The sequence below is a fragment of the Rhinoraja longicauda genome, chromosome 6 (genome assembly GCF_053455715.1).
Source record: "Rhinoraja longicauda isolate Sanriku21f chromosome 6, sRhiLon1.1, whole genome shotgun sequence".
Taxonomy (NCBI): Eukaryota; Metazoa; Chordata; class Chondrichthyes; order Rajiformes; family Arhynchobatidae; genus Rhinoraja; species Rhinoraja longicauda.
This window is the reverse complement of record NC_135958.1, coordinates 10,075,334-10,100,935: the sequence shown is the minus strand read 5'-3', so window position 1 is coordinate 10,100,935 and position 25,602 is coordinate 10,075,334. Positions and strand designations below refer to the sequence as shown.

Here is a 25,602-nt window from a genome sequence, read left to right as displayed (position 1 = left end):
CTACAACGTTAGAATTAAAATATCGTGAATCTTTCAAACTTGCTGTCAAATATAATTGCAAATCAATAAAAAAATTAGTTCTAAAAGAAAACAAATTAATACTTAAAACTTTATTCTGAATAAGGATCTCAGTAATTAAACCAATACAAATTTGTAATCAATTGCAACAGGCATTAGTAAAAGTATGAAGTAGAATAAATAATTGTTGACTAAGTAAATTGGTCACATTTGGAAATAAAAGCATAAATACTGTGGAATATTTACTTTCATGTTTATTTCAACTTTACATTTCAATGAAATGTACCACATAAGTGCGACAAGGAATCAATTTAATATTAATGCAAAGTTACATGATTTCACCCGAGGTTATTTGGAATCTTCCTTCCTTCAATACAAACATAAATAAATTCACAAATTCATGCATGCAAATATAAATATAGGATAATTGTGCAATGAGGATAAAGAAAAATAAATTGACAGGAACTACTTCTAGCCACAAATGGGATATGTCGGTTAGGTGATACACTATTCGCAAAACATCGGCCCCGAACCAAATCAGGGTAGATGGAATCTAGCTAAATGAATGCAGTTTTAAATAAACACATTAGAAATTAATGAAGTCCCAAGAGCCTACAGAGGCTGTAACCTTTAGCATATGGCAAGCTACTGCAGGAACTCAGCAGGTCAGGCAATATTTGCAAAGGGGGAGGGATGGCCGGCGTTTCAAATATTTTCCTACATCAGGATTAATGCAGGGTTTTTGACCCAAAATGTCAATCAACCCTCTGCCTCCACAGAAGCTGCCTGACTAGCAAACTTCCTCCAGCATTGTGTTTTTTCCTCCAAATATTAAAAAATATAGAAAGGAATTGTGGATATAAAATGACCCCTTAACTGCTGACTCTTTAGGCATGTTAGAGCTTTTGAGCAAAGAAGCTGACTGCCTAGTGCTATACATTTTGGGGCTCAATGTTTACAGCAATGACGTCATAAATTCTGAGATTAACTCCTTGTAAACTTTATAGAAATTACATTTTACACAGCTAAATGACCTGTGACAAAATAATAAGTGCCTTTTTGCAGTTTGTGAAGAACTGTCAGCTGCAACTATTTTTAATTGAACAAACAGGTTCATGACTAAATGATATGATGATATGATTATAAATCTGACTATAAATACCTACTGCCAAGACTATCGAGAATTGAAGCACTTTTTCATTTGCTGGGAATTGTGAGTGCGATTTTAGAAATACAAATTTTTAAAAGCAGCTGTACAATTTATGTGCAAATGTATTTCATATATAGGATTTTGTAAACACAATGAAATTAACAGTATACAATTCCAAAACTTCCTTTTCCATTTTTCTTAAAATGATTACCTACAATGGATGGGAATATTTCTTGTGGCATGATGTTATCCATCTCACTGTCTGCTGTTTCATTTAATCTACTTCTGGACTGTTCCCTCTTTGTTGCCGAAGTCGAAATTAGTTCATTTGTAATTGCCTCATCACATTCAGCCGTATCGAGGGGGTTGAAGACCACTATTTCTTCACTCGCAGCAGGATCACACTCCTCAATTAATAAATCTGGTACTTGCTGCGTAACACAACTGCCAGAATTTAACTCCGAATTTTGTTCATTTAAATCACGTTGTAAATTTGTCGTTTGCTTCACGTCACCTACAGAATAGAAAAACAAACAAACCTTTAGATTTATTTTGTTGCTTATTTTGCATTTTCAAGCTATGATAAAAAAACAGTAATTCAATATTAATTTAAAAGTAATTGAGCTGACTTTTCAACAGGTAAACAAGGATGAACTTTTATTTCCAGACTATAATTAAACTACAAAAATATACTTGGCATTGAGGAAGTGCTCAATAAATTATACCAATAATAAAATATTCATTCCCCAAGCATTCAGAAAATATTGCTGTACTGTGGAAAACTAATTTGAAGAATAATCAATGATTTGCGATGGTTATAAACTTCAAATAAACAATTCCACTTATTGTTTTTGCCCCAATGCAGATTGCATATGTATGAATTCTGACAATAATAAAACAATTTAAAACATCTATCCAGAGATATTGCCTGTCCCGCTGAGTTATTCCAGCATTTTGTGTCTATCTTTGGTGTAAACCAGCATCTGCAGTTCCACCATTTACAAGCATTCTTTTTCACTTACTTGTATGATGCAGTACAAAAAATGGTTTCTTTTTTGTAAAGTTTATTGCAAATTTAGACATTGTAATACCATAGTCTTCGTGATTATGTATAAGATTGTTCATCATTGTTATTTTTGGCACCTCATATAATTCTTCCATGAAATTCTGCAACAAGTTCAAATAAATTACATTATGATTCTTGTACGACATTGTATTCCACATGTATGTATTACATCCAATTTCAGGACAGGTTACACCTAGTTATTGGACACTTTCTGGCACATACCAAAACATTTTCCAAACAAAGTATGGATATGCAAAGACTTATTTATTTTTCCATCAAAGGTTTCAAAGGACTTTTATTGTCACATATATTTTAACACATACTATTTAAACACAAAGAAGGAAAGGACAGACTGTTGGCGAGGCAGCCATTGCTGGCGCCACCCGGTGGTTACTTGACGTGTTCAAGTAAATATTCCAGAAGTTGCAAAAATAAGGTTTTAAACCCTTGGGCATAAAAACACAGTAACAGGTTGATTGCTGAAATCACCCTAATGAAATGAAGATGAAAATCATATTTCACTAATGCAGACGGTCAATCCACAAACAGCACTGCTCAATTGGCAAGTTGAAAAATGATTTCATGATATTAAACAAAAATCCAAAACTTTCATTATTAATGATAATTGTTTAAATATATAAAAATGAACAGGAAGAGATAAGGATTTTTTTAAATCTGCTACATTACCAATGTACAATAGACAGTTTTTGGTAGTAATGCCAATATGATTGTTTCAATAGTGCCTGCCTCATTAAGAAACCATTTTTATTTGTTGTTATTTAATTCAAGCTCCAATCATAGAAAATTTCCCTACACATTCTCTTTTTCCATCATTATCTATTGCAAGCACATTTTTTGATCAAATGTCTGGCTAACTATCTTCTTTTATTTAAATCTCTCGTCTCATTTCTATTTTGAGAATGGATTGCTTTCTTCACATTTAATTGTTATATAATTGCATGTTACGACTGCTGTACTGTTCTTTAAGTACTACTGAACTTACCTTAATAAGTATTCCCTCCTTGCAGTGATGTATATCATTGCCAAACAGCTCACATGTACTGCTAGGGTAAATTTCAATGCCTGCCCCCTGTGGAAAATGATAATGTTAATCTTTTGCTTTAGCGGTGACAAAGCCTTCCAGCTTAGATGCATTCAAACTTTCAATTCACACACATTGATATGTCTCATATAGCACTCTTTTCTTACATTTTATTTCAATACCATATGGCTGAATCCAGCACATTTAATGAATATTGCACTTACCAATTGTGTTCTTTTACGTCTACTCTGGTTTAACTTTTGGAGGAAATAAAATCTTAATCTATTGGAGTTTTGCTTTTTGTGACCTAGTTCTTGCTTTGACAGTTGACTATTGGAATTAAATGAGGTGGCATGTACTTAATTTTGACGTGCTAAATAGTAGGGGAATTTTGCTCTTTGTTTTTAAACTCATTCCTCAAGATAGCATTTTTTTTTAAGTTACTTGATTATGGAAATATTTTGAGAATTTAAAAATTAACCTCTCCACTGCCTTTATAAAATATGGCCCAATAGGAACTGGTTTTTTTCCTGCTCTGAAGAGTTTCTCTTCCCAAAGGCCGCGTTTCCAGCATTTCCTATTTGTACAAGTTATTCATAAATATTTCCTTTGGTTAAAATACTGTTAACAAAAAAATGAAATTTATAACTTGTTTTCAAGAAGTAAATACTATTTTTGAGTCTGCATGTAACATGTAAATTCATATTTTTTGTAAAAATATACAGAAGAAATTAACACTTTTGATGCTTCCCTACATAACTTCAAGACCAAAAGAACAGAAGAAGAAAAGAAGACTAGGTTAATCTACACTACACTGGTCATGTAAGATACACCCGTCTCATCTCTTCATATGGCAGCGCACAACTAAATTAATATTTAACCACAAATTGTATAAAAATCAAGATTTGAATGGTATTTTATACTTTAATCAAGTTGAAATTTCCTACTGCAGCACAATATGTTGAAAGCTAAAACAATGTTGAAATAGTTACAATTCTGAATATGCTATTAGACTATACCTTTGCTCCATATACGTCACAGTTTTTCATATGCAGTTCTGCTGAGGTTCTCAGCACAACGCCTGTAGAATCACATTGTAGTACACAGCTCTCAAGAATAGTCTTGCCTTTACGAACACCTAGGTAATTAAAATAACTAAGTTAGTTGAATGCAAGACCAATATTTTTCAGCAGAGTCCAAAACTAAAATACTTGTTTTATATTTCAATGATAATAATACAATAATTAATGTGTTAAGTAAAAAAAAGAACATGAAAATGTTAACATGTTTAAGACATAAGAATAATCAAGCATCAATCATGAAGCAAATTGAAGCCTTTGCTTTATAGTTCAACTGAGTAGAACTAAAATAATGGGCATCTAGTAATTATTTAATATTTTTAAAAGTCCTAGATTGTTTTGCCCTTACACACATTATGCAAAATTATATCATACTTACATAAAATACCTTCTGTAGCATCGTGCTGAATAATTTTCAAATTGGATATTTTGACACAACTAGCTGTGCACTCAACAAAGGCATCTCCTTTGCCTTCTTCCACTAGAACAATGTCATCAGGAAGTCCATACCCTAGGCAGTGGGAAAGAAAACAGAACAGCAAGCACATGATTCCTCTGGCCTGCAAATTAACAAGACAAGAGACCTTATACATCACAACCACAATCCCAGGAAAATGATTGCAGTATTAATCATAAAAGTATGTCAAGACAAATATCGCTGCAAAAGATGATCAATTCAAATAATATCATTCCAACAAACATAGCTGGACACAAGATGAAAATAATTGGTGATGGTCATGTTCATTCATCCACAGAAAGCTAATTTAGAACCAAACTTAATAAAAATAAAAAATAAAAGTCAGACAAGGTTTGAAGGACAGAAAGGCAAGTACAGGTATAAAAATAACCACAATCATGACTTTGATGAATAGGACTAAAGAACATTGACATGGAAAGCAACAAATCAAAACAAATTGACCAGGAGTTTAACCCTTTTGATTTCATTGATATCTGTAAGTTTGTATGTTATCACTCAATGCACAAGCACAATGATAGCAATATAGTGTTAAAGTCACAGGAATACAAACTTGAACTGATCTTTGCATGAATATTAACTCATACTACTCTTACCGCTATCAGACAGATTTCTCCAACTAATTCAATTATATTTCCAAATAATATCTTCCCAAAAATAACAAACCATACCTTTCAAACACTACCTCCTCAAAACTATTCATATTTAGCTGCAGTTATTGAATTAATATCAGACCGGCAGAAAACTGTCTTATTAATTTATGGAAGTACTTTGAGAAAATCACCCAAAGATTTTTAGAAATTATCATATAAATGTAAGTATTTGAGATCTTCAGAGTTCAAAGTGACCCAAATTTGTGCTGAATATCTGTAATGTATTGGTACGCATAAAATACCCAGCTCTACCACCGCTGCCTCTCAGGTAATCAGCTTGTTTTAAAATGATCAAGCTATTAGTCAGGTGTGCAACAAAAATGAGCAACAATTCTCTCCAACTAAAAACTGGGAGACAGATGCTATAGATTTCGTCCTCCATCACAAATTACTTTTGCCAGCTGTTGACACATCCTCCATCCATTGTCCAAACAGGAAGCAAGCAGGCTGTTATATTTCCCCTATGCTCTATCGTACTTGAGTTTGACTTGATGGTATCAATTATCTTTTTTGAGATTAGTTTAGAGATACAGTGGGGAAAACAGGCCCTTTGACCCACCAAATCTGTGCCGACCAGTGATCCTTGTTACACTAGCACACACTATACACTCGGGACATTTTTCAATTTTTACCAAAACGAATTCACCTACAAACCTGTACGTCTTTAGTGTGAGAGAAAACTCACGGAGGTTACAGGGAAGACGTACAAACTCCATACATAAGAGCACCTTAGTCAGGATCGAACCCGGGTCTCTGGCGCTGTAAGGCAGCAACTCTACTGCTTAACCACCGTGCCGCATCCTATCTGTTTGGATAGCATGCAAAACAAAGCTTTTCACTGTACCTCAGTATGTGATAATAATAAACCCAAACCTATATACACATTATCATCCCTTTCCTCATATATGTGGTAGAGAAAACCTGCTGTGGTGCAATATATTTTTCGTATTGCCCTTACCTTCTATTTGAATGGAATCAGCAATTCTGAAATAGCCATTCACGCTGTAACGACCAGGACAGATAATAACAATATCTCCTTCATAACATGCATTTATTGCTGCAAGTGGGTCGCTATGAAACTGACAGAAGAAAAAGTAGTTAAAGTAAATCATTTACTTGTACATTCAAAACATATTCCACATCAATATAAAGCATTTCCTATACCAGTAAGCTACAGGCTCCCTTCATTAGGCAAGTATCATGTGGTCCTTTGTTCCTTTCAAATTTATTTATACTAACCCTGGGTGAAAATATTTTCCTGAAGGCTCTAAAATGCTGAACATTTGATGATTAGACCTACAAATGAAAGAAACATCAAATACTTCCCAACAAAGCTATTTGGCATCAGAGGATGTTGGAAAATGCCAACAGCTCCACCGCCAACATTTAACCCTAATTGACATTCGCATCTTCACAGCTTGCACACAGCAGAGGCCTGCTGAATTTGTGGAGGCCCAACAAAGAAAGCAAGCTGGCTGAAGTGCCCAGTATTTTTGCTGCCGCCAGGATAGAGTTAGTGTAACGGCAGCAACAATCGATGAATGGAAAGTATGTTTATTTTGATGTTTTTAATTATTTAAATGCAATCAATTTTAAAAACATTTTATTTTTTCTTAATTGATCAATGATATTGAATATCCCTGAATGTCAGGGACAAAGCTGGTGATGAGGCTTTGTTGTTTCTTTTCCCTACAGCCATTTTAGAGGCAAGTCTGACTCTGACACAACTACAGTGCCCTCCATAATGTTTGGGACAAAGACCTATTTATTTATTTGCCTCTTTACTCCACAATTTGAGATTTGTAATAGAAAAAATCACGTGTGGTTAAAGTGCACATTGTCAGATTTTATTAAAGGGTATTTTTATACATTTTGGTTTCACCATGTGGAAATTACAGCTGTGTTTATACATCGTCCCCCCATTTCAGGACACCATAATGTTTGGAACACATGGCTTCACAGGCTTTTGTAATTGCTCGGGTGTGTTTAAATGCCTCCTTAATGCAGGTATAAGAGAACTCTCAGCACCTAATCTTTCCTCCAGACTTTCCATCACCTTTGGAACATTTTATTGCTGTTTATCAACATGAGGACCAAAGTTGTGCCAATGAAAGTCAAAGAAGCCATTATGAGACTGAGAAACAAGAATAAAACTGTTAAGAGACATCAGCCAAACCTTGGGTTTACCAAAATCAACCGTTATGAGCTTTATTAAGAAGAAAGAGAGCACTGGTGAGCTTACTAATCGCAAAGGAACTGTCAGGCCAAGGAAGACCTCCACAGCTGATGACAGATGAATTCTCTCTATAATAAAGAAAAATCCCCAAACACCTGTCCGACAGATCAGAAACACTCTTCAGGAGTCAGATGTGGATTTGTCAATGACCACTGTCCGCAGAAGATTTCATGAACAGAAATACAGAGGCTACACTGCAAGATGCAAACCACTGGTTAGCCACAAAAATAGGATGGCAGGTTACGGTTTTCCAAGAAGTACTTAAAAGAGCAACCCACAGTTCTGGAAAAAGGTCTTGTGGACAGGAGAGACAAAGATTAACTTATATCAGAGTGATGGCAAGAGCAAAGTATGGAGGAGAGAAGGAACTGCCCAAGATCTAAAGCATACCACCTCAGCTGTGAAACACGGGTGTGGGGGTGTTATGGCCTGGGCATGTATGACTGTTGAAGGTACTGGCTCACTTATCTTCATTGATGATACAACAGCTGATGGTAGTAGCATAATGAATTTTAAAGTGTATAGACACATTCTATCTGCTCAAGTTCAGACAAACGCCTCAAAACTCATTGGCCAGCGGTTCAATCTACAGCAAGACAATGATCCCAAACATACTGCTAAAGCAACAAAGGAGTTTTTCCAAAGCTAAAAAATGGTCAATTCAATCACCCGATCTGAATTCAATTGAGCATGCCTTTTATATGCTGAAGAGAAAATTGAAGGGGACAAAACGAGCAAAAGCTAAAGTTGGCTGCAATACAGGCCTGGCAGGGCATCATCAGATAAGACACCCAGCAACTGGTGATGTCCATGATTCACACACTTCAAGCAGTCATGGCATGCAAAGGATATGCAACAAAATACTAAACATGACGACTTTCATTTACATGACATTGCTGTGTCCCAAACATTACAATGCCCTGAAATGGGAGGGATTATGTATAAACACTGCTGTAATTTCTACATGGTGAACCCAAAATGTATAAAAATGGCCTTTATTAAAATCTGACAATGTGCACTTTAACCACATGTGATTTTTTTTCTATTACAAATCTCAAATTGTGGAGTACAGAGGCAAATAAATAAATGATGGATCTTTGTCCCGAATATTATGGAGGGCACTGTCACACAATGTCCTATTACAAACTATGTTATGCTTGTCAGGTTAATATTGAAAGGAATGAAAATGTTAAATAATTGCAAATTCATAAGCATTACCATTACAAGATCATTCCAATTTTAGGCTATGCCATGCAGTTTTTGAACCTTTATGCCACTTAACTAATTAAATACATACTGTAATCTGTTTTGGGTAAAAATTAATTTACCAACAAGACAGTTATGAACTTGCCACTTACATGAAATTCTTGCCAGTTAAAAAATTGCTAAACTGTCCACTCAAGTGTTCCCGAATTTTAGTATTCCATAAATCAGTTTGTTAAAAACAATATGGCATTTGCACCTACATAACAACAATATAGTAAAAGTAAATACTTTTCTACAACTATCAGACATTCTTCTGATGCCAAAGAAATACTATTTTAAACTGTTTCACAAGGCTAAGCACTTTACATTATAATAATCAAAGTCAATCACTCAATGTTTATTCAACTAAAATTGCATTGCCTAAATGGTCAGTGAAAATCATTACCTCCATTGCTTGTTCCTGAATAAAAGAGTCTGGGCTTAGTTTCTCCTTCAACAAAGACGTCAGAAGAGTAATAGTCATGGAGCTTGAAACAACATGGATCATTGTTTCACCTGATGGGCGAATTCCTTTGGCCTGCTTTCCTGGCAATCCATAGCCATCCTGGCGTAGCACATACCTAGAAGATCATTTTTCTTAACGGTTACTGATTTTGAAGCACAGAAATTTCAGCTAAGCAAAGCTTTATACACATTTCTCTGTTGTGTTTACCCAACCATGTTCTTTCCATGTCAATATTTTGAAATCGGAGGTAGGTCCAGTCATTTATATTATATTATTCCCTTTGTGGGATATAATATGTAATCATATACATGTCATTATTAAATGGAATGCAGGCCAAAAGACTGGCTGACGTAATGAAAAATTGTCATTGCATAAGTATTAGTGGTAATACTTATAAATTTGTAATTATTTAAAAAATGTATTACTTTAAATGCTAACTGGAAAAGCATATCATTTGTAGAAGACTGAATCAAAGTAAGGATTACCTGTAAAGTGGAGACTCCATTATTCGAAGTTTATATTTTAGCTTGTCCAGCTCGTCACAAAGTTTAACACCTTCCACCATAGAAACATTGTTCGATTCAGATTCAGAATCACTAGTAGAGATATAATTTCTCACTTTTATAAATTCTTTGTACGTCTCCTCACACTTAGACAACAACTGATTATATTCAGCAATGAGATCAACAGGAACGCGGTCCTCAAGAATATCATAATACCTGAATTGAAAAGAAATTAATGCTGTCTCCATTAGTACAAATTATCTTGTGTTACCAGCACTGAACAAAAACATCTACATGCCTTTATTACTGCAGTAACAAATATTTTCAGTTTATTAGGTTACTGTTAAATGATATAGTAAAACTTCAATAATTTAGTAACAGACTATTAGGTACTCCCAATGCCTTTTCACCTGGCTAAATGTTTTACTGTGCTTCCTCCTAAGTCACTGGGACTCTGATCACTCTTTAAATTTACTGGGTTTCTTGAAAATTTATTATAATACAATGTAACATTAAAACATGTTAAGTACATTGGGGCATTAATAGAAACAATATCCATTAGTTTGAAAAATCTGCTAGTCCCCATTGTGCCTGATTAATGAAGTTTTATTGTACATTATGTGAATATTGCAGAATGCAGATTCAGCCAATCCAATGCAACTAAGTTTCAAAATTTTCCAAATGTGAAATTGCTACAGTTTAGTTTTATATTTTAATGATGTTTGCTGTGTTTGTTGATCAAGAATCAAGTTCAGGTGCCAACTTCTGCAATCCTGTTTCCATATAAAGACACAATTTCATTGAGTTGATTAAGTGAGGAACCAAGCCACACAAAATAAACAAAACCAATTCAACCTTTCATTTGTTTGAAAATAGCCTGCATTGAAGATTGTCAACAGTAGTACAAGCTACAAGCGAGACCATAAAGCCAGCTAACATCAGCTGCTAGATATCAATACATGGATGGACCACACCAGCATATGATGCCCACTGTCTAAAAACACTGTTAAAATTCATTCTCAAATCTTAAATAAGAACATAGGACAGAGCCAGAAGCACATGGCACTGGGATAATGTGGCATGACCGTTTTAACCAGGGCAAAGAAAGAAAAAGTTGGCGTCAGAGTGAAAAACAATAGATAACATTATTAAGGCAAAATGCAGAAATCCTGCAATTCATTTATTAAAATCCCCTTTAATCAAGCAGGTTAAAAATAGTGTTGTCGTCAAAAGCAGATCAAATTTCAGTTTGCTTAGAGCACCATCTGGTGTCAAGAATCAGTCAAATTATAAAAAAGCTAATGAACAGTGATGCTCACAATGGTGCAGAGTATGTGCCTCTGAGTGGAATGAGATGTAGAGTGCAAGAATGTGAAGAATATAATACAGCTATGAATTAATTATAAAGTTCACACAAACCAAAATTCATTCCATCTATATCACCAACAAGTATACTTAAGAACAATTGGTTAACATTTAAATATCCTCCCACACTCCAAAGACGTACAGGTATGTAGGTTAATTGGCTGGGTAAATGTAAAAATTGTCCCTAGTGGGTGTAGGATAGTGTTAATGTGCGGGGATCGCTGGGCGGCACGGACTTGGAGGGCCGAAAAGGCCTGTTTCCGGCTGTATATATATGATATGATATGATATGATTAAACAAATAAAAGACTAAATTCAAATTCAAGAATGATTGTTTATTATTGATAATGTTCAAAGTTTCTTTAAAATTAACCATATAGAAAGCCGATACTGAAAGTGGAATACTATATTTTTAACTCAAATGTACTAAATGTATTTAATTTTTACAGTAGTGTAGGTGACCCATAGTGGGGAAGTGCAGATTCTTGCATCTCAGTTAATTGATTTCTGCCCTGTAAGGAATCAGAGCAATGTTACTATGGGATTTACAAATCTGAACCCATTTTGAGGTTACAACACCTTAGTGGTTAAGTTATAGGATTAGTATCGAGAAGCTCAACTATTGATCTGGAGATGCAAGTTTGAGTCCCAGCACATCAGCTAGAATTTGAATTCAGGTAATTCAATAAATCTGGTGACTGTGAGGTAACAGAAGTTGGTAACTTAAGTCAGGTTCACTTAAGTAACTATAGTCTCTAAATGCAGGAGGAAAGTAGGCATAGGCAATATGCTGACTTTGCCACCAACAACCTTGTCCCTCACAAATATATATATATTTTTAAATCAAGTTTACAATTTCTATTTGAACCAAGATGAGAAATCATAATCACAATTCCTAAAAACTATTCCAAACTTTGAGATAATTTATCCAGTCATCAGAAATAACATGATATATATTATCACTAAAATAGCTGAATAACGTCTCAATATCTGGCAACATATAGCCTACATTAAATTTAGACAATATATACCTACAGCTTTAATCTTGGTTCACAACATCTGACAAAGTAATCAAAATCATCATCTTCGTCATCTTCATCCCAGATTCTCCAAATATGTTGGAAGAAAAATCTGCAACGAAAAGAACATTAAGCAATTCACACTGTGTAAGAAGGAACTGCAGATGCTGGTTTAAACAGAAGATAAGACCCAAAAAGCCGGAGTAACTCAGCGGGCCAGGCAGCATCTCTGGAGAAGGAATGGGCGACATTTTGAGTCAAGACCCTTCTTCAGACCAGTTAGGGATAAGGGAAACGAGATATTGATGGTGATGTGGAGAAATAAAGAACGATGAATGAAAAAGTAAAGATGATAAAGGAAACAGGCCATTGTAAGCTGTTTGTATAGTGAAAATGAGAAGCTAGTGCGACTTGGGTGGGGGAGGGAGGGATAGAGAGAGGGAATGCTGAGGCTACCTGAAATGAGAGAAATCAATATTCATAACTTTGGGCTGCAAGCTGCCCAAGCGAAATATGAGATGCTGTTCCTCCAATTTGCGTGTAGCCTCACTCACTCTGACAATAGAGGAGACCTGAGGACAAAACGGTCTGTGTATGAATGGGAGGTAGAATTAAAGTGTCCAGCAACCGGGAGATCAGGTTGGTTCAGGCGGGCTGAGCGAAGGTGTTCCGCGAAACGATCGCCCAGTCTGCGTTTGGTTCCTTCTCTCCAGAGATGCTGCCTGTCCCGCTGAGTTACTCCGGCTTTTTGTGTCAAAGCAATTCACACTACTTGCAATTAATTATATTAAAAGTTAAATACATAAACTAATTCATTGATAAGCTGAAAACATCAAATTGATCATATAAGGTAGTTTTGATTCTACTTTGAATAGTTTGAACTGATTCTCTTAAGGGCCTGTCCCACTTGGGCATTTTTTTAGGCGACTGCCGGCGACTGTCAAGTCGTAGCAGATCGCCAAAATTTTCTTTTACCCTACGACAATGACCACGACAATGCCCCTGGCTAAGAGATTACACCCTCTTCGGAAACATCGCTAAATTACCACGCTTATCAATGCTTCTCCTGCGTCCTAATTTTCGCTGAAATCACTGACAAGTCTGTAATTACTTGAGAGTTTTGAAATATAACATCTTGCCCGGGTTACTTGAAAACCAAGCTTTGTAACATCCTTTGTCTGACTGAAACATGGCTGACCCCGCTGGTGCCTGACCAGGTGATCTGCCCATCCGAGTCCTTCACTGTTTTCCGGGCGGACAGAACGGAAGAATCCGGGAAATCCAAGGGCGGAGGAGTCTGCTTCTTGACCAATAATAACTGGTGTAATCCTGGAAATATTAAGACGCTTTCTCGTTCCTGCTCGCCGGACCTGGAACATCTAACTATCTTATGCCGACCATTCTATCTACCCCGGGAGTTCAGCTCGGTGATCATCACAGCCGTCTATATCCCACCGCATGCGGACACCGACGTGGCACTGTCCACCCTACATGATGTGTTGTGTCAACACCAAAACAAGAACCCTGATGCGGCTGTGCTGGTGGCTGGTGGCTGGAGACTTCAATAGGGGAAATCTCAAAAAGGTCATGCCCAACTTCTACCAACACATTACGTGTGTCACCAGGGGGGAAAGAACTTTGGACCACTGCTACACACGGTTCAGGAAAGGCTACAAGGCCGTTTCTCTCCCTCCTTTTGGGAAATCTGACCACGCTGCCATTTTCCTGCTGCAGGAGTACAAACAACGGATAGTACAGGAAGCGACAGTGATGAGGGACGTAAAGCGGTGGGCTGACCATTCAGAGGACATGCTGCAGGATGCACTGAGCGAAGTCGACTGGAACATGTTCCAAGCAAGTTCCAGAGACGTAAATGAGTTTGCGGAAGCGGTTACGGACTTCATTGCCACAATAGCCGATACCATCATCCCCACGGTAAGGGTCAGTATCTTCCCTAACCAAAAACCCTGGGTGGACAGGTCTATTCGCGTGGCCTTGAATGCTCGCACCGCTGCTTACAACTCCGGTCTGGCATCCGGCAACATGGACGACTACAAGGGAGAGTCCTACCGACTGCGAAGGGCAGTGAAGGATGCAAAAAGGAGGTACCGGGACAAGATGGAGTCACAGATGGAGCAGCAGGACACCAGGCGCCTTTGGCAGGGGCTACGGACTATAACTAGCTACAGGTCCAGCACCCCCTCAACCGGAAGTGCCGGCTCCTCCTTAGCTGATGACCTGAACTCTTTTTATGCACGGTTTGAGACGGGTAACACCACCAGCTCGCCGACTAAAAACAGCACCGAAGGGGCGCTGGCTAGCGAGGCTGGAGGGGGATCCACCGCCGGGGATGTGCACACATTCTCGGTGTCCGAGCATGAGGTGAGGTGGGCTCTGACGCGTGTGAACACGAGGAAAGCTGGAGGCCCAGATGGTATATCTGGGCGAGTACTAAAGTCTTGTGCTACTCAGCTTGCTCCAGTGCTCACCACAATATTCAACCTCTCCTTGGCAAAGTCCGTGGTCCCTGCATGCTTCAAAAGATCCATCATTGTACCGGTGCCAAAGAATGCCTCTCCAGCGTGTTTAAATGACTACCGACCGGTGGCCCTCACCTCGGTTGTCATGAAATGCTTTGAGAGGCTAGTCAAGAAGCACATCTGCACCCTCCTTCCTCGCAACATGGACCCACTACAGTTCGCATACCGTCCGAACAGGTCCACGGATGATGCGGTCTCCCAGGTTCTACACACCGCTCTCTCTCATCTGGACAGCCAGGGGGGCTATGTGAGGATGCTGTTCATTGACTTTAGTTCAGCATTCAACACAATAGTCCCCAGCAGACTGGTTGAGAAGCTGCTGGAACTGGGGCTTAGCACCCCTCTGTGTGCCTGGGTCCTGGACTTTCTCACTGCCAGGCCCCAAGTGGTCAGGATGGGGGAACACACATCTAGCTCCCTCACCCTGAACATAGGATCCCCCCAGGGCTGTGTCCTTAGCCCTCTACTGTACTCCCTGTACACACAGGTTCAGCTCAAACTCCACCATCAAGTTTGCTGATGACACTGTGGTGGTGGGCCGGATCTCCAACAACGATGAAAAGGCCTACCGGGAGGAGGTGGCCGATCTGGCACTCTGGTGTCAGGACAATAGCCTCCTCTTGAATGTCACTAAAACAAAGGAGCTGATTGTGGACTTCAGAAGGGCTAAACATCCAAGGACGTACACGCCACTGGAGATAAATGGGTCTATTGTGGTTAGGGTGAGCAGTTTTAAATACTTGGGAGTCCGCATCGCAGAGGATCTGACGTGGGCAACGCACATTGCCGCACTGGTGGGTAAGGTTAAGCAGCGCCTTTACCACCTTAGACAACTGAGGAAATTCAGAGTGTCTCTGAGGATCCTTCATTGCTTCTACTCTGGGGCTGTAGAGAGCATCCTGTCCGGCAACATTACAGTCTGGTTTGGGAACAGCTCTGCCCAGGACAGGATGGCCCTGCAGAGAGTAGTGCGTCCCCCTGCAGGACCTATACATCAGGAGGTGCAGATCCAGAGCAAGCAAGATCATGAGGGACCCCTGCCACCCCAGTAACGGACTGTTCCAGATGCTACGATCAGGCAAACGCCTCCGCTGTCACGCTGTGAAAACGGAGAGGATGAGACGGAGCTTCTTCCCACAGGCCATCAGGACTGTCAACTTTTATAACCCCAGAAACTAAATTTTTGTCGACACTAATAGTAACTTATTAACTTTATTTATATGCTGTAACTGTAATTCTTTTTGTGCACAACCCGCAGGCATTGCCACTTTCATTTCACTGCACATCGTGTATGTGTATGTGACAAATAAATTTGACTTGACTTGACTTGACTTCACGATAACAAGGCATAAACTGGATTGACTTCCAGTTTACTAATAGCAGCATTAAGAAATTTAATTTTAAACTTGGTTAAATGGATTATTGTGCGGAGTGTGGGCATTCTTTGAAAATGTACGGGAGATGCATATCTGGTTTCTGGGTTGCATATCTGGGTTGGGAGCCTACTTTAAAAGTAATCGCTGATGGCCATAAACATCGCAAAATTCCCACGCTTACCTGACCGTCGCCTCCATTCTACCTGTCAAATGTCCTGACGGTAAATAAATTGGTTAAACACAAGTATTTTATGGTATCTTCAAATGACTTTACTTAATTTAATATTACGTGCTTCTAAATGCATCTGCGACAACCTAGCAAACCTGGGAACATCATGCGACCGTGCCCGCAATAAGCAACGATACCTGGCGACAAGCCAGCTGTCGCCGAGAAATTTCAATCTGGTTAATTTCTCAGCGACCTGCCAAGATCCACTACGATTCTTTGAAGACTCCTCACGCTCATGCCCGCGACACCCCAGCGAACTGTCGGCAACAGCCTAGTCACCGGCAGTCGCCTTAAAATCGCCCAAGTGGGACAGGCCTTTACTTTGATTCTCTTACTGGAAGAACACGTTCCTGAATCTGGTGATAAGATCTTTTAAGCTTTTTGAGCTTCTGCCCGATGGGACAGGAGAGAAGATCAGGGTGTAAGTGGTCCTCGATTAAGTACCATGCACCACATTTAACATGTATAATGAGCCTTTGTTAAAATAATACAACTCTTCTACTGTCCAACAAGCTACAGAATATAATTTCAATAATTTTCCAATAATGGCACAAAATAAAAGCGAGAGACTGATCACGAATATACAATGGTTTGAATACTTGTTTGTTTGGAAAATGCAATTTAAAAAAAAATTAAATCTATTACCTGAGATGTTCAATAGCGAGGGCCGTTTGATCAAATTCTCCCGACTCATCAAAAGCCACGTATAGTTCTTGTAGGGGGACAAGGTGATTTGTTGCTTCAAGGAAACCTTCCATTCCTTCCATGTTCAGAGAATATGTTTCAGACTCATAACGGAATGGTTCTGTTAGTTTTACCACTGCTCTGAGGTTTGAAGTCTCCAAATCAGTCACCTGAAATTGTTTTGATACAAACTAAGTGTATTATTTTCTAAATATGTTTGACCAGTTTAGAATGCAAAATTATATTTTTGATCATGTAATGGTTAATATAAGCATCAAATATTTGATCACAATGACCAAATTAAGACAAAATGATGGACTATGCTGAGGTCTCTCAAGGTATTCTTCTAAGTGAAGTATAAACTGGGAGCCAAAAATGATAATCTAATCCCAGGGAACATGATAAAGCTCAAGATTTTGTCTCATAGTTTATAAGTTTCGACTAAAACTAAAATTAGTATCAGTATTAGTATCATGTTTGTAGTCAACTGTTTTAGTTTCTAAGCAAATTATGGAACTGTCCTTTCAACTTAATCTATCAGTCCAAACTGTATTTTTAGATGCTTTTGCTTCTATGGAAACCCTCTAGTTAACCTTATTCCCCAGCCATCTTCTTTTTGTCAAGCCCAGAGGTAATATTAAACCCATTTCACAAGATGAGCCTTTCAATGAGACGAAAACCAGATAGGTCACACAATGAGCAACACACACCATCAATGTACTGTTCTAAATAACTCTGCATTTGTCAGCTCTGTGACAATTGTAAAGAAAAATGGAGTTCGCACCTCCCGAAGGGAAATTCACAGTTCAAGTTATAAATCCAGGCGATATTTCTGCTTTTCAGATTGTACTCAGACACAAGTGTTATTTTCTGCTGGAGAACTAGAGAAGATGCCAAGCACTCCATTTACTTCCAGGTAAAAAAGAGCAATATGATAGTGCAGTTAATAGTACAGTCTTTGCAAGCTCTAGGCATCTTTCTATGGCAGGAAAGTGAGTTCACAGTAAAGGAAATGGCAATTCAATTGACAGGGCGATGCGGTAGCGCAGCGGAAGAGTTGCTGCCTTACAGCGCTTGCAGCACCGGAGACCCAGGTTCAATCTATACGGAGTTTGTACATTGACCGCGTAGGTTTTCTCCAAGATCTTCGATCTCCTTCCACATTCCAAAGACATACAGGTTTGTAGGTTAATTGGCTTGTTATAAGTGTAAATTGTCCCTATTGTGTGTAGGATAATGTTACTGTGTGGGGATCGCTGGTCAGTGCAGGCTCGGTGGACCGAAAGGCCTGTTTCCGTGCTGTATCTTCCTTCGTAGGAAAGATGACAATGCCAGTGAATGTGCAGAGATATTAAGGACTTAAATTTAAAGTTAACTAGACGGGCGCGGACCTGTTGGGTCCAAATCTCTCCTGCGGGCGCGGCAACCCCCATTGGGTGCAAACCTCTCCTGCGTGGCCAGCAACCCTTCCCCAACTGATCCAAAACATTCCTGCGGGCCTGGCAACCCTCCGTGAAAACCTCTCCTGTGGGTGCTGCAACCCCCGTTGGGTGCAAGCCTCTCCTGTGGGGCCAGCAACCCTCCACCAACTGACGATCCGTGGACCCGTTGCCGGCCGGGGAGTGTCCCCTGGGGCCATGGGCGGGCAAGGGGGAACAGGGCAGAGGCAACCACTCACGTCGGCCCCGGGCGTCCATCGCGAGCCATAGACCCAGTTATGGTTACAGGTGGAAGTGCAGTGGCAGCTCGGTGGCGACGGCCACCTTGTTTGACTCTCTGCCGCCGCACTGCACCACGAGAGGAAGGTCAGGCGCGGGGCACACCGGGACGGGCGCCGGTCCTCCCGGTGGGGGAGCGCATTTATTAAAGTATATTAAGTTAATTGTTTTTAAAAAGTAACAAAACTTGATGTACTGAGACCTCAGGGGAATGGTGAGTAGGGTGGGCCTAAAATTGTTGCATTATCGTGTACCGTTTTGGCTGTATTTCGAGAACAAATCTATCCACAAACAAGATGAGAGTTTCAGTAATGTACAAGAACAGGATAGACCCGTTGGGCCCAAAGCTCTCCTACATTGGTGTAGCCCCCCCCCATTTGCCGCCACTCTCACCCACCCCCCTCCACTCTTAGGGGCTCTCCGGCACTCCCCCTCCCCCCTCGACGGTTCAGAAGCAGCGGCAGCTCGACGGCTCAGCAGCAGCTCTACGGTTGCTTTGAGCGGGAAGATGGGCACCCCCCCCGTCACTTGGGCGGATCCCTTTGTGACATCAAACACGGTTGACGGGCAGGGCAGGTGGAAAAGGGAGGGGCCGCCCCCCCCCCCCACATTGACCGCCACTTGGGCGGTTCGATTGTGAGTTCGAACTTGGCTGACGGCCAGCAAAGGGGGAAAAGGGAGGGGCCGCCTCCCACCCTCATTGGCCACCACTCGGACGCGTCCCATTGTGACGTCGAACACGGCTGATGGCCAGGGCAGGTGGAAAAGGGAGGGAACAACCCCCCCCCATTTGCCGCCACTCCCGTCACTCGGGCGGGTCCCATTGTGACGTCGAAAGCGGCTGACAGCCAGGAAAAATGGAAACGTGATTTTTTTAAGCTTTGAAAAGGTGATTTTTAAAAAGTGAAAAACTTTTAAAATATAACAACCAGTTGAACCACAAGACAATGGTGATCAAGGTGGTGCTAAAATTGTTGCGCTATCGTGTACCATTTTGGCTGTTGTTCGGGAACATACTAAATCGAAATATATATACACGTATATACACAAATTTTTGATTAACATAGCAAAGAAAAACAGTCGTATTGGAATAACCACGGCCCATTGGATCTTGGAGAATATATACATACTAAAGTTAATATAGGATTCATAAATGTCATCAAGAACGAGAAATATCAAAATGCAGTAGTTACCACAAAAATTCCAATGAGTTATTTACCTCAACAAGCACCTCAAACATATCATTGGACCAGATTGCTTGCCATCCATATGGTTCGATAACTTTTTCCAAATATTCTGCTATGAAATCCTGTACTTCTGATGGCTTTGTATCACCTTTTGGTTAAAAGAGTGACAATCAAGCTATTAAAAGCAGATTCTCAATGACTTCAAAATTTTGATTGCTAACTGTAATTCATTTCAAGAGTTTTATCCAACATTTTGCAGTGTGAGAACAATTGAGAAATAAATATTGACATAAGTAATCGGGTGCCATTTTTCAAATCTATCTCATTTATTTTGTAAAATGCACTTTAATAATAGATATCACCCAATTATTAAAAATGATTATTTTTAAAATTTTAAATCTTCTCTTCAATTATCTCTCCAAAATATCAATTACAAATTTCGGGACATCTTTGCAGCCCGGATAACTGTATTTCATCAGCACAGCAATGTGCCACAGAATTTTACATCACTTGGATGCACACTTTAGGACAATACTCACAATTCCTTTCACTACCAGATATGCAACTCTGTAACTGTCAAATTATTTAAGTGTTTCTAAATACTGATGTAGGAACTATTCTCCCTTCTCTGGTCTTGATTGCATACCTACCTCTTTTGTTGCTTTTAACTGTCATTATTGAGTTAAACACCACCCAGTAGCTACAGTACATGTTTTTCATTTTAAAGATTTAGATCTCTATGTAGCATCTACCTTATCACTTTTAGAATAAAAAAAGTTTAAATACAATTGAATACGATTACATACCCAAGATGTAGTCCTGGTAAGCCTTATATCTTTCATAGTATGACAGTTGGGTTGTCTCAACAACTTCTGGAAAACTGGACCTTCTCCCATTGAAAATTCTTTTCAAAGCTATGCCTTTGTTAGAATTGTCACAATTGGCATGACTTTCCTCTTGATCTTGAAAAAGACCTGGATATAATTTTAAAAAGCGTTAATTACTCTCAAGCACATACTCACATACAGTTGGAATGAATACATAGATGGTCCAAAACACAACAGGCTGGAGGAACTCAGCAGGTCAGGCAGCATCTGTGGACGGAATGGATAGGTGATGTTTTGGGCTGGGACCTTTCTTCACACTGATTGTAGTTGGAGGGGGGGAGAGAAAGCTAGAAAAGAGAGGTGGGGGCAGGACAGAGCCTGACAAGTGAGAGGTGCATATAGGCGAGGGCAGAGGGAGTTTGATTGGCAGATGGGTGGAGTTAGTGATAAAGGTTAGAGGTGAAAAGAGTGTCCGATAAGGAGAGAAAAATGAAATATAAAGCCAGGGGGAGGTATATAGGAGGAAGGGAAGGGTGGAATGGGGGAAAGGGAGCAGTAAAAATGGGGGTTGAAGGAGAAATGAAAGATTCTGGGATGGGAGATGAGTGTATGAAGGAGGGTAAAGGAGCAGGGTGACTTGGGCAAGTGACGCCCTTGGCCGACAGGGCTTAACCATTCAGCAAAGCAGCAGCATAGTCTATGCTTGGTCTTGCCGGTGTAAAGGAAGCCACATCAGCAGCACCAAATGCTGTAGAGTTGCAGTACAACCCAATGGTAAAAAGCATTCGGTAAAGCTATTCAAATAGATATACATAAATTAAAGTGGCAATTGAATTTAAAAATAAATATATTTCAGAATATCTAAAATTACAAACAAATAATTCAAAACATTAAAATAAAGTAACATTTCTCACAAACTACCCCTCTCCACATTTGCTTCAAACCTGTGAAATAAATTGGGTTGCCTTGCATCCCAGGGATAAAGTTGAAGGTACTGTAGATGTTAGATGCATCCAGTCATCCTCAGCATGCCGCTGATCTACCCCGGACTTGATAACAAGTCAAGTGATGGTACACAAGATCAGGTCCAACAGCTATCAATAACCCATTTTTCCCCTATAATATTATAATATTAATGCACCAACAGTATTTACCTACAGAGTCTGCCAAGAATTATGTTTAGGAAATAATAGTTGCCCTTGAAACAGTAGCTGACTTTCTTTCTTCAGGGTGCAATCTGACTTGCTATTGCAGATGCTCAGCTTCTGAAGGTTTTTTTTGCCTTTAGCTTGTTCTTTAAACATGGCCGACATAAAATCTTGCAGAATCAACTTAAAATAATCTATACCTGAAAGTAATTTGCCTGAAATTCACAACTCCCCATTCTGCTTGATACTTACGTATAGATACTTGATCAATAGATCCATTAGACTCATCAGGCACATCACAGTCAACTGCAGGAAATAGTTAAGAAGTTGCATTAGCATTCTCTAGTATTAATAAAATAACATATTTTAAAATCAAAATATCATAGTTCGAGGAGTATCTATAACCGTCACCATCATTCTGTAACTATTGGGGACATCAATTCATTGAAATTAATGAAAGTAGGAGGGAGCTGTGAGAGCTAAATGGTCATACTCAAGACGTTACGTGAATCCATTTTTCAGCATTAACTATAAAAGAACATATTAGAAAAGAACAGCTTTCAATACATAAAAATGTATATATTGGAAAGAGCCATGCCCTTGGATCACTACCTGCAACTGCACATAATTGGAACAGATTTGGAGACATTTTGCTGGAGCATCTTTATGCATACCCAGCAGCATTTTGTGGATGGTGACAGGGCTGCAGGTGGTGTAACATGGAGGCCCCGATCCGAAACGTCGCCCATTCCTTCTGTCCCGCTGAGTTACTCCAGCATTTTGTGTCTATCATCGGTGTAAACTAGCATCTGCTAGTTCCTTCCTACACAATAAAAAAGAGCTGTCCTCTAACACCTCTTTTGGGCGTCAGTTTTCAGCCAAGATAACTCACAGTAACAACCATCAATATTATAAACTCCATCAAGCTCAAATTCACAGCCGCCACCTCAAGGGGGGATGGAGTGGGTGAGTGGGGGATAAGGGGGGGTTGAGGGGGGGTGGAGTGGGTATGGGGGAGGGAAGGAGTGGGGATAAGGGGAGATGGAGTGGGTGAGAGGGAGGGGAGGGGAACGGGGGAGTGGGGACGGGAGGGTGCTAGACCAATGCAGGAGAGGTTTAGGCCCTTCTCTAGTAAACTTTAAAAATGTACGACAAAATTGTCACAATGTTCAAATTCCTCTACTGGCCTGCCCCATCCCATCTCTGTAGTCTCAAGCCCTTCAATTCTTTTTTGCTGCACATCAAAAATCCCCTTTGCCTCGCCCTTGGTGATCAATTGACCAGGTATCAAGCAGCTTGCTTACACTCATTACTCAGCTTGTGCAATAAGAAAACATTAAGAGCTGTTAGCACAAAGGGAGAGGAAAGAGGAACCAGTTTAGCAGGATTGGGTGAAGTCATCATTTGACCATACCTCACTCTCCAATCTTTCTCCCTACTCTGTACTCCCTCTTGAACATAAACAAATATCTATGCTGATATCCCCTGAGCTTTTTCAGGCTTTTCTCAGCCAGCAAATATATTGTGACATTTCAGAAGTGATTGACTACTACCCAGACGATAATTACAGCCAGGTTTTAGTAAAGCAATTTCCAACATTAGAGATGGTACCTGACCTGCTGAGTAACACCAGCGCTTTGTGTTTTGCACCATTTCCAACATTTTTATAAGATCATAAGTGATAGGAGCAGAATTAGGCCATTCGTTCCATCAAATCTACTCCGCAATTCAAACATGGCTGATCTAAATCTCCCACCTAACCCCATTCTCCTGCCTTCTCCCCATAACCACTGACACCCGTACTTATCAAGAATCTATCTATCTATGCCTTAAAAATATCCATGGACAGCCTCCACAGCCTTCTGTGGCAAAGAATTCCACAGATTCACCACCCTCTGACTAAAGTAATTCCTCCTCATCTCTTTTCCAAAAGAACGTCCTTTAAATCTGACGCTTTAATCTCTTGTCCTAGACACTCCCACTAGTGGACACATCCTCTGCACATCCACTCTATCCAAGCCTCTCCCTATTCAGTATGTTTCAATTAGGTCCTCCCTCATTCTTCTAAACTCCAGCGAGTACAGGCCCAGTGCCGTCAAACGCTCATCATATGTTCCTCGCATGAAATGCCAATGCTGCAAGGCCATTAAGAATGTCTGAGTTAATACTTAGAGACTCTAACCCAAAAAGGGTTTACCTACAAAATTACCAGCAAATAAGGAATGGCAAATGGAATTGGGCCAAAGGAAAAATCATGATTTTACTGAATGGCAGAACGGGTTTGAGAATCTGCATAATGTATTCCTACTTCTAATCTTTTCTCATAAGTGTAAACCGTTAGATTGAAATGGCTATATTATCGAGGTTCCCAGTGCCACTTGATACCTAGAGCAGCAGTTTGCACATCTATGACTAAGTTGATAATAACTGTAAATGCTAAGAACAGCAGCCAACATATCTGGAATCATAAATGTACTAATATTGTCACTATATGTCTTTATGACAAAATGTCAAAAGAAGAAATAGAGAGGGCAGAACAAGACTGCAAGCAAAATCATGACAATTAAATTTAAAATATATTAAGAATAAGGCGATGGAAAATAATTTACAATAGGGAAAGAAAGTCTAGCAGAAATCTCAGATTCTAATAAAAATTAAAGCAACTTTTATGATTAAATGCTACTTTTTTTAAAAGATAAAACAACAGTGACATAAATCAGTTAACAAAATACACATTTTTGCATTTTACATTATCCAACATTACAATCACGACATTGTAGCAATTATTCTCTAAACGAGCCTCGTCTTTCTACCAAAAGTGGAGGGGTTTTCCATCACGTTACCCAGATTATCCTGAATTCCAGGGGCAATAACCACGCTCTGGTCAACGGCGTGAACAAGTTGCTCCCAAATTCCTTCTGGAGTTAAGACACAAAATGCTGGAGTAACTCAGCGGGACAGGCAGCACCTCTGGAGAGAAGGAGTGGGTGATGTTTCGGGTCGAGACCCTTCTTCAGACTGAGAGTCAGGGGAGGAGGAGAGACAGTCAGAGATATGGAAGGGTACGGTGTGCGAACGAGACATCAAAGCCATGGGGTGGGGCTGAAGGGAAATGTAGAATAGATCATTTGTTAGTTACGAAAAGGTGACAACGAAGTTTCGGGAGATAAAATTTAATCAGGGGGACAGACTGAGAACTGGAAAGACGGCGAGAGAGAGGGTTACTTGAAGTTAGAGAAGTCAAAATGTTCATACCGCTGGGGTGTAAGTTGCCCAAGCGCAATGTCTGTGTGTGTGTGTTGTGTCTGATCGCCCAGCGGTGGCAACATCTGCCGGACAGCTGGATGTCTGCCAGCTGTGAGGGGACATCACCGTCCGATCCCCGCACCCACCTGCCACATCCCCTGCACGACCCCGCATCCCCGGGACCTCGCACCCCCGGACCCTTGTACTCACCTTCCGCAACCTCCACCGCCTGGTCCCCGCCGCCCAGACCCGCACACTCCGCCCGTCTTTCCGCTTCTTCCCCGGCCGGGGCGGCCGCTCCCTCCAGTCGCTCGGACATGGCCGCGCTCC

The 25,602-nt window shown here is 39.9% G+C and overlaps 1 protein-coding gene across 1 annotated transcript; it reads right to left on the bottom strand.

The window, feature by feature from the left end:
• Positions 1 to 1,326: 1,326 nt before the first annotated feature.
• On the bottom strand, positions 1,327 to 25,602 carry shcbp1 (SHC SH2-domain binding protein 1). Its single transcript, XM_078401644.1, has 14 exons — positions 25,483 to 25,602; positions 22,279 to 22,332; positions 20,858 to 21,025; positions 20,084 to 20,199; positions 17,108 to 17,316; positions 12,334 to 12,429; positions 9,916 to 10,149; positions 9,371 to 9,545; positions 6,442 to 6,562; positions 4,735 to 4,866; positions 4,296 to 4,414; positions 3,238 to 3,324; positions 2,191 to 2,335; positions 1,327 to 1,682 (listed from the first exon to the last, which is right to left on the bottom strand). Exons 1-14 carry the CDS (start codon positions 25,589 to 25,591, stop codon positions 1,327 to 1,329), a joined length of 2,121 nt encoding a protein of 706 aa, XP_078257770.1. The 5' UTR covers positions 25,592 to 25,602.

Bases quoted from the DNA above. Each gene is read 5' to 3' on its own strand.
- shcbp1 (XM_078401644.1), bottom strand. From the start codon at position 25,591: ATGTCCGAGCGACTGGAGGGAGCGGCCGCCCCGGCCGGGGAAGAAGCG. The intron at 17,317-20,083 runs GTAAATAACTCA...AAACAATTTCAG, and splicing joins TGTTTGAGGTGCTTGTTGAG to GTGACTGATTTGGAGACTTC. The intron at 10,150-12,333 runs GTAGGTATATAT...TTTTCAATTCAG, and splicing joins TGTGAACCAAGATTAAAGCT to GTATTATGATATTCTTGAGG.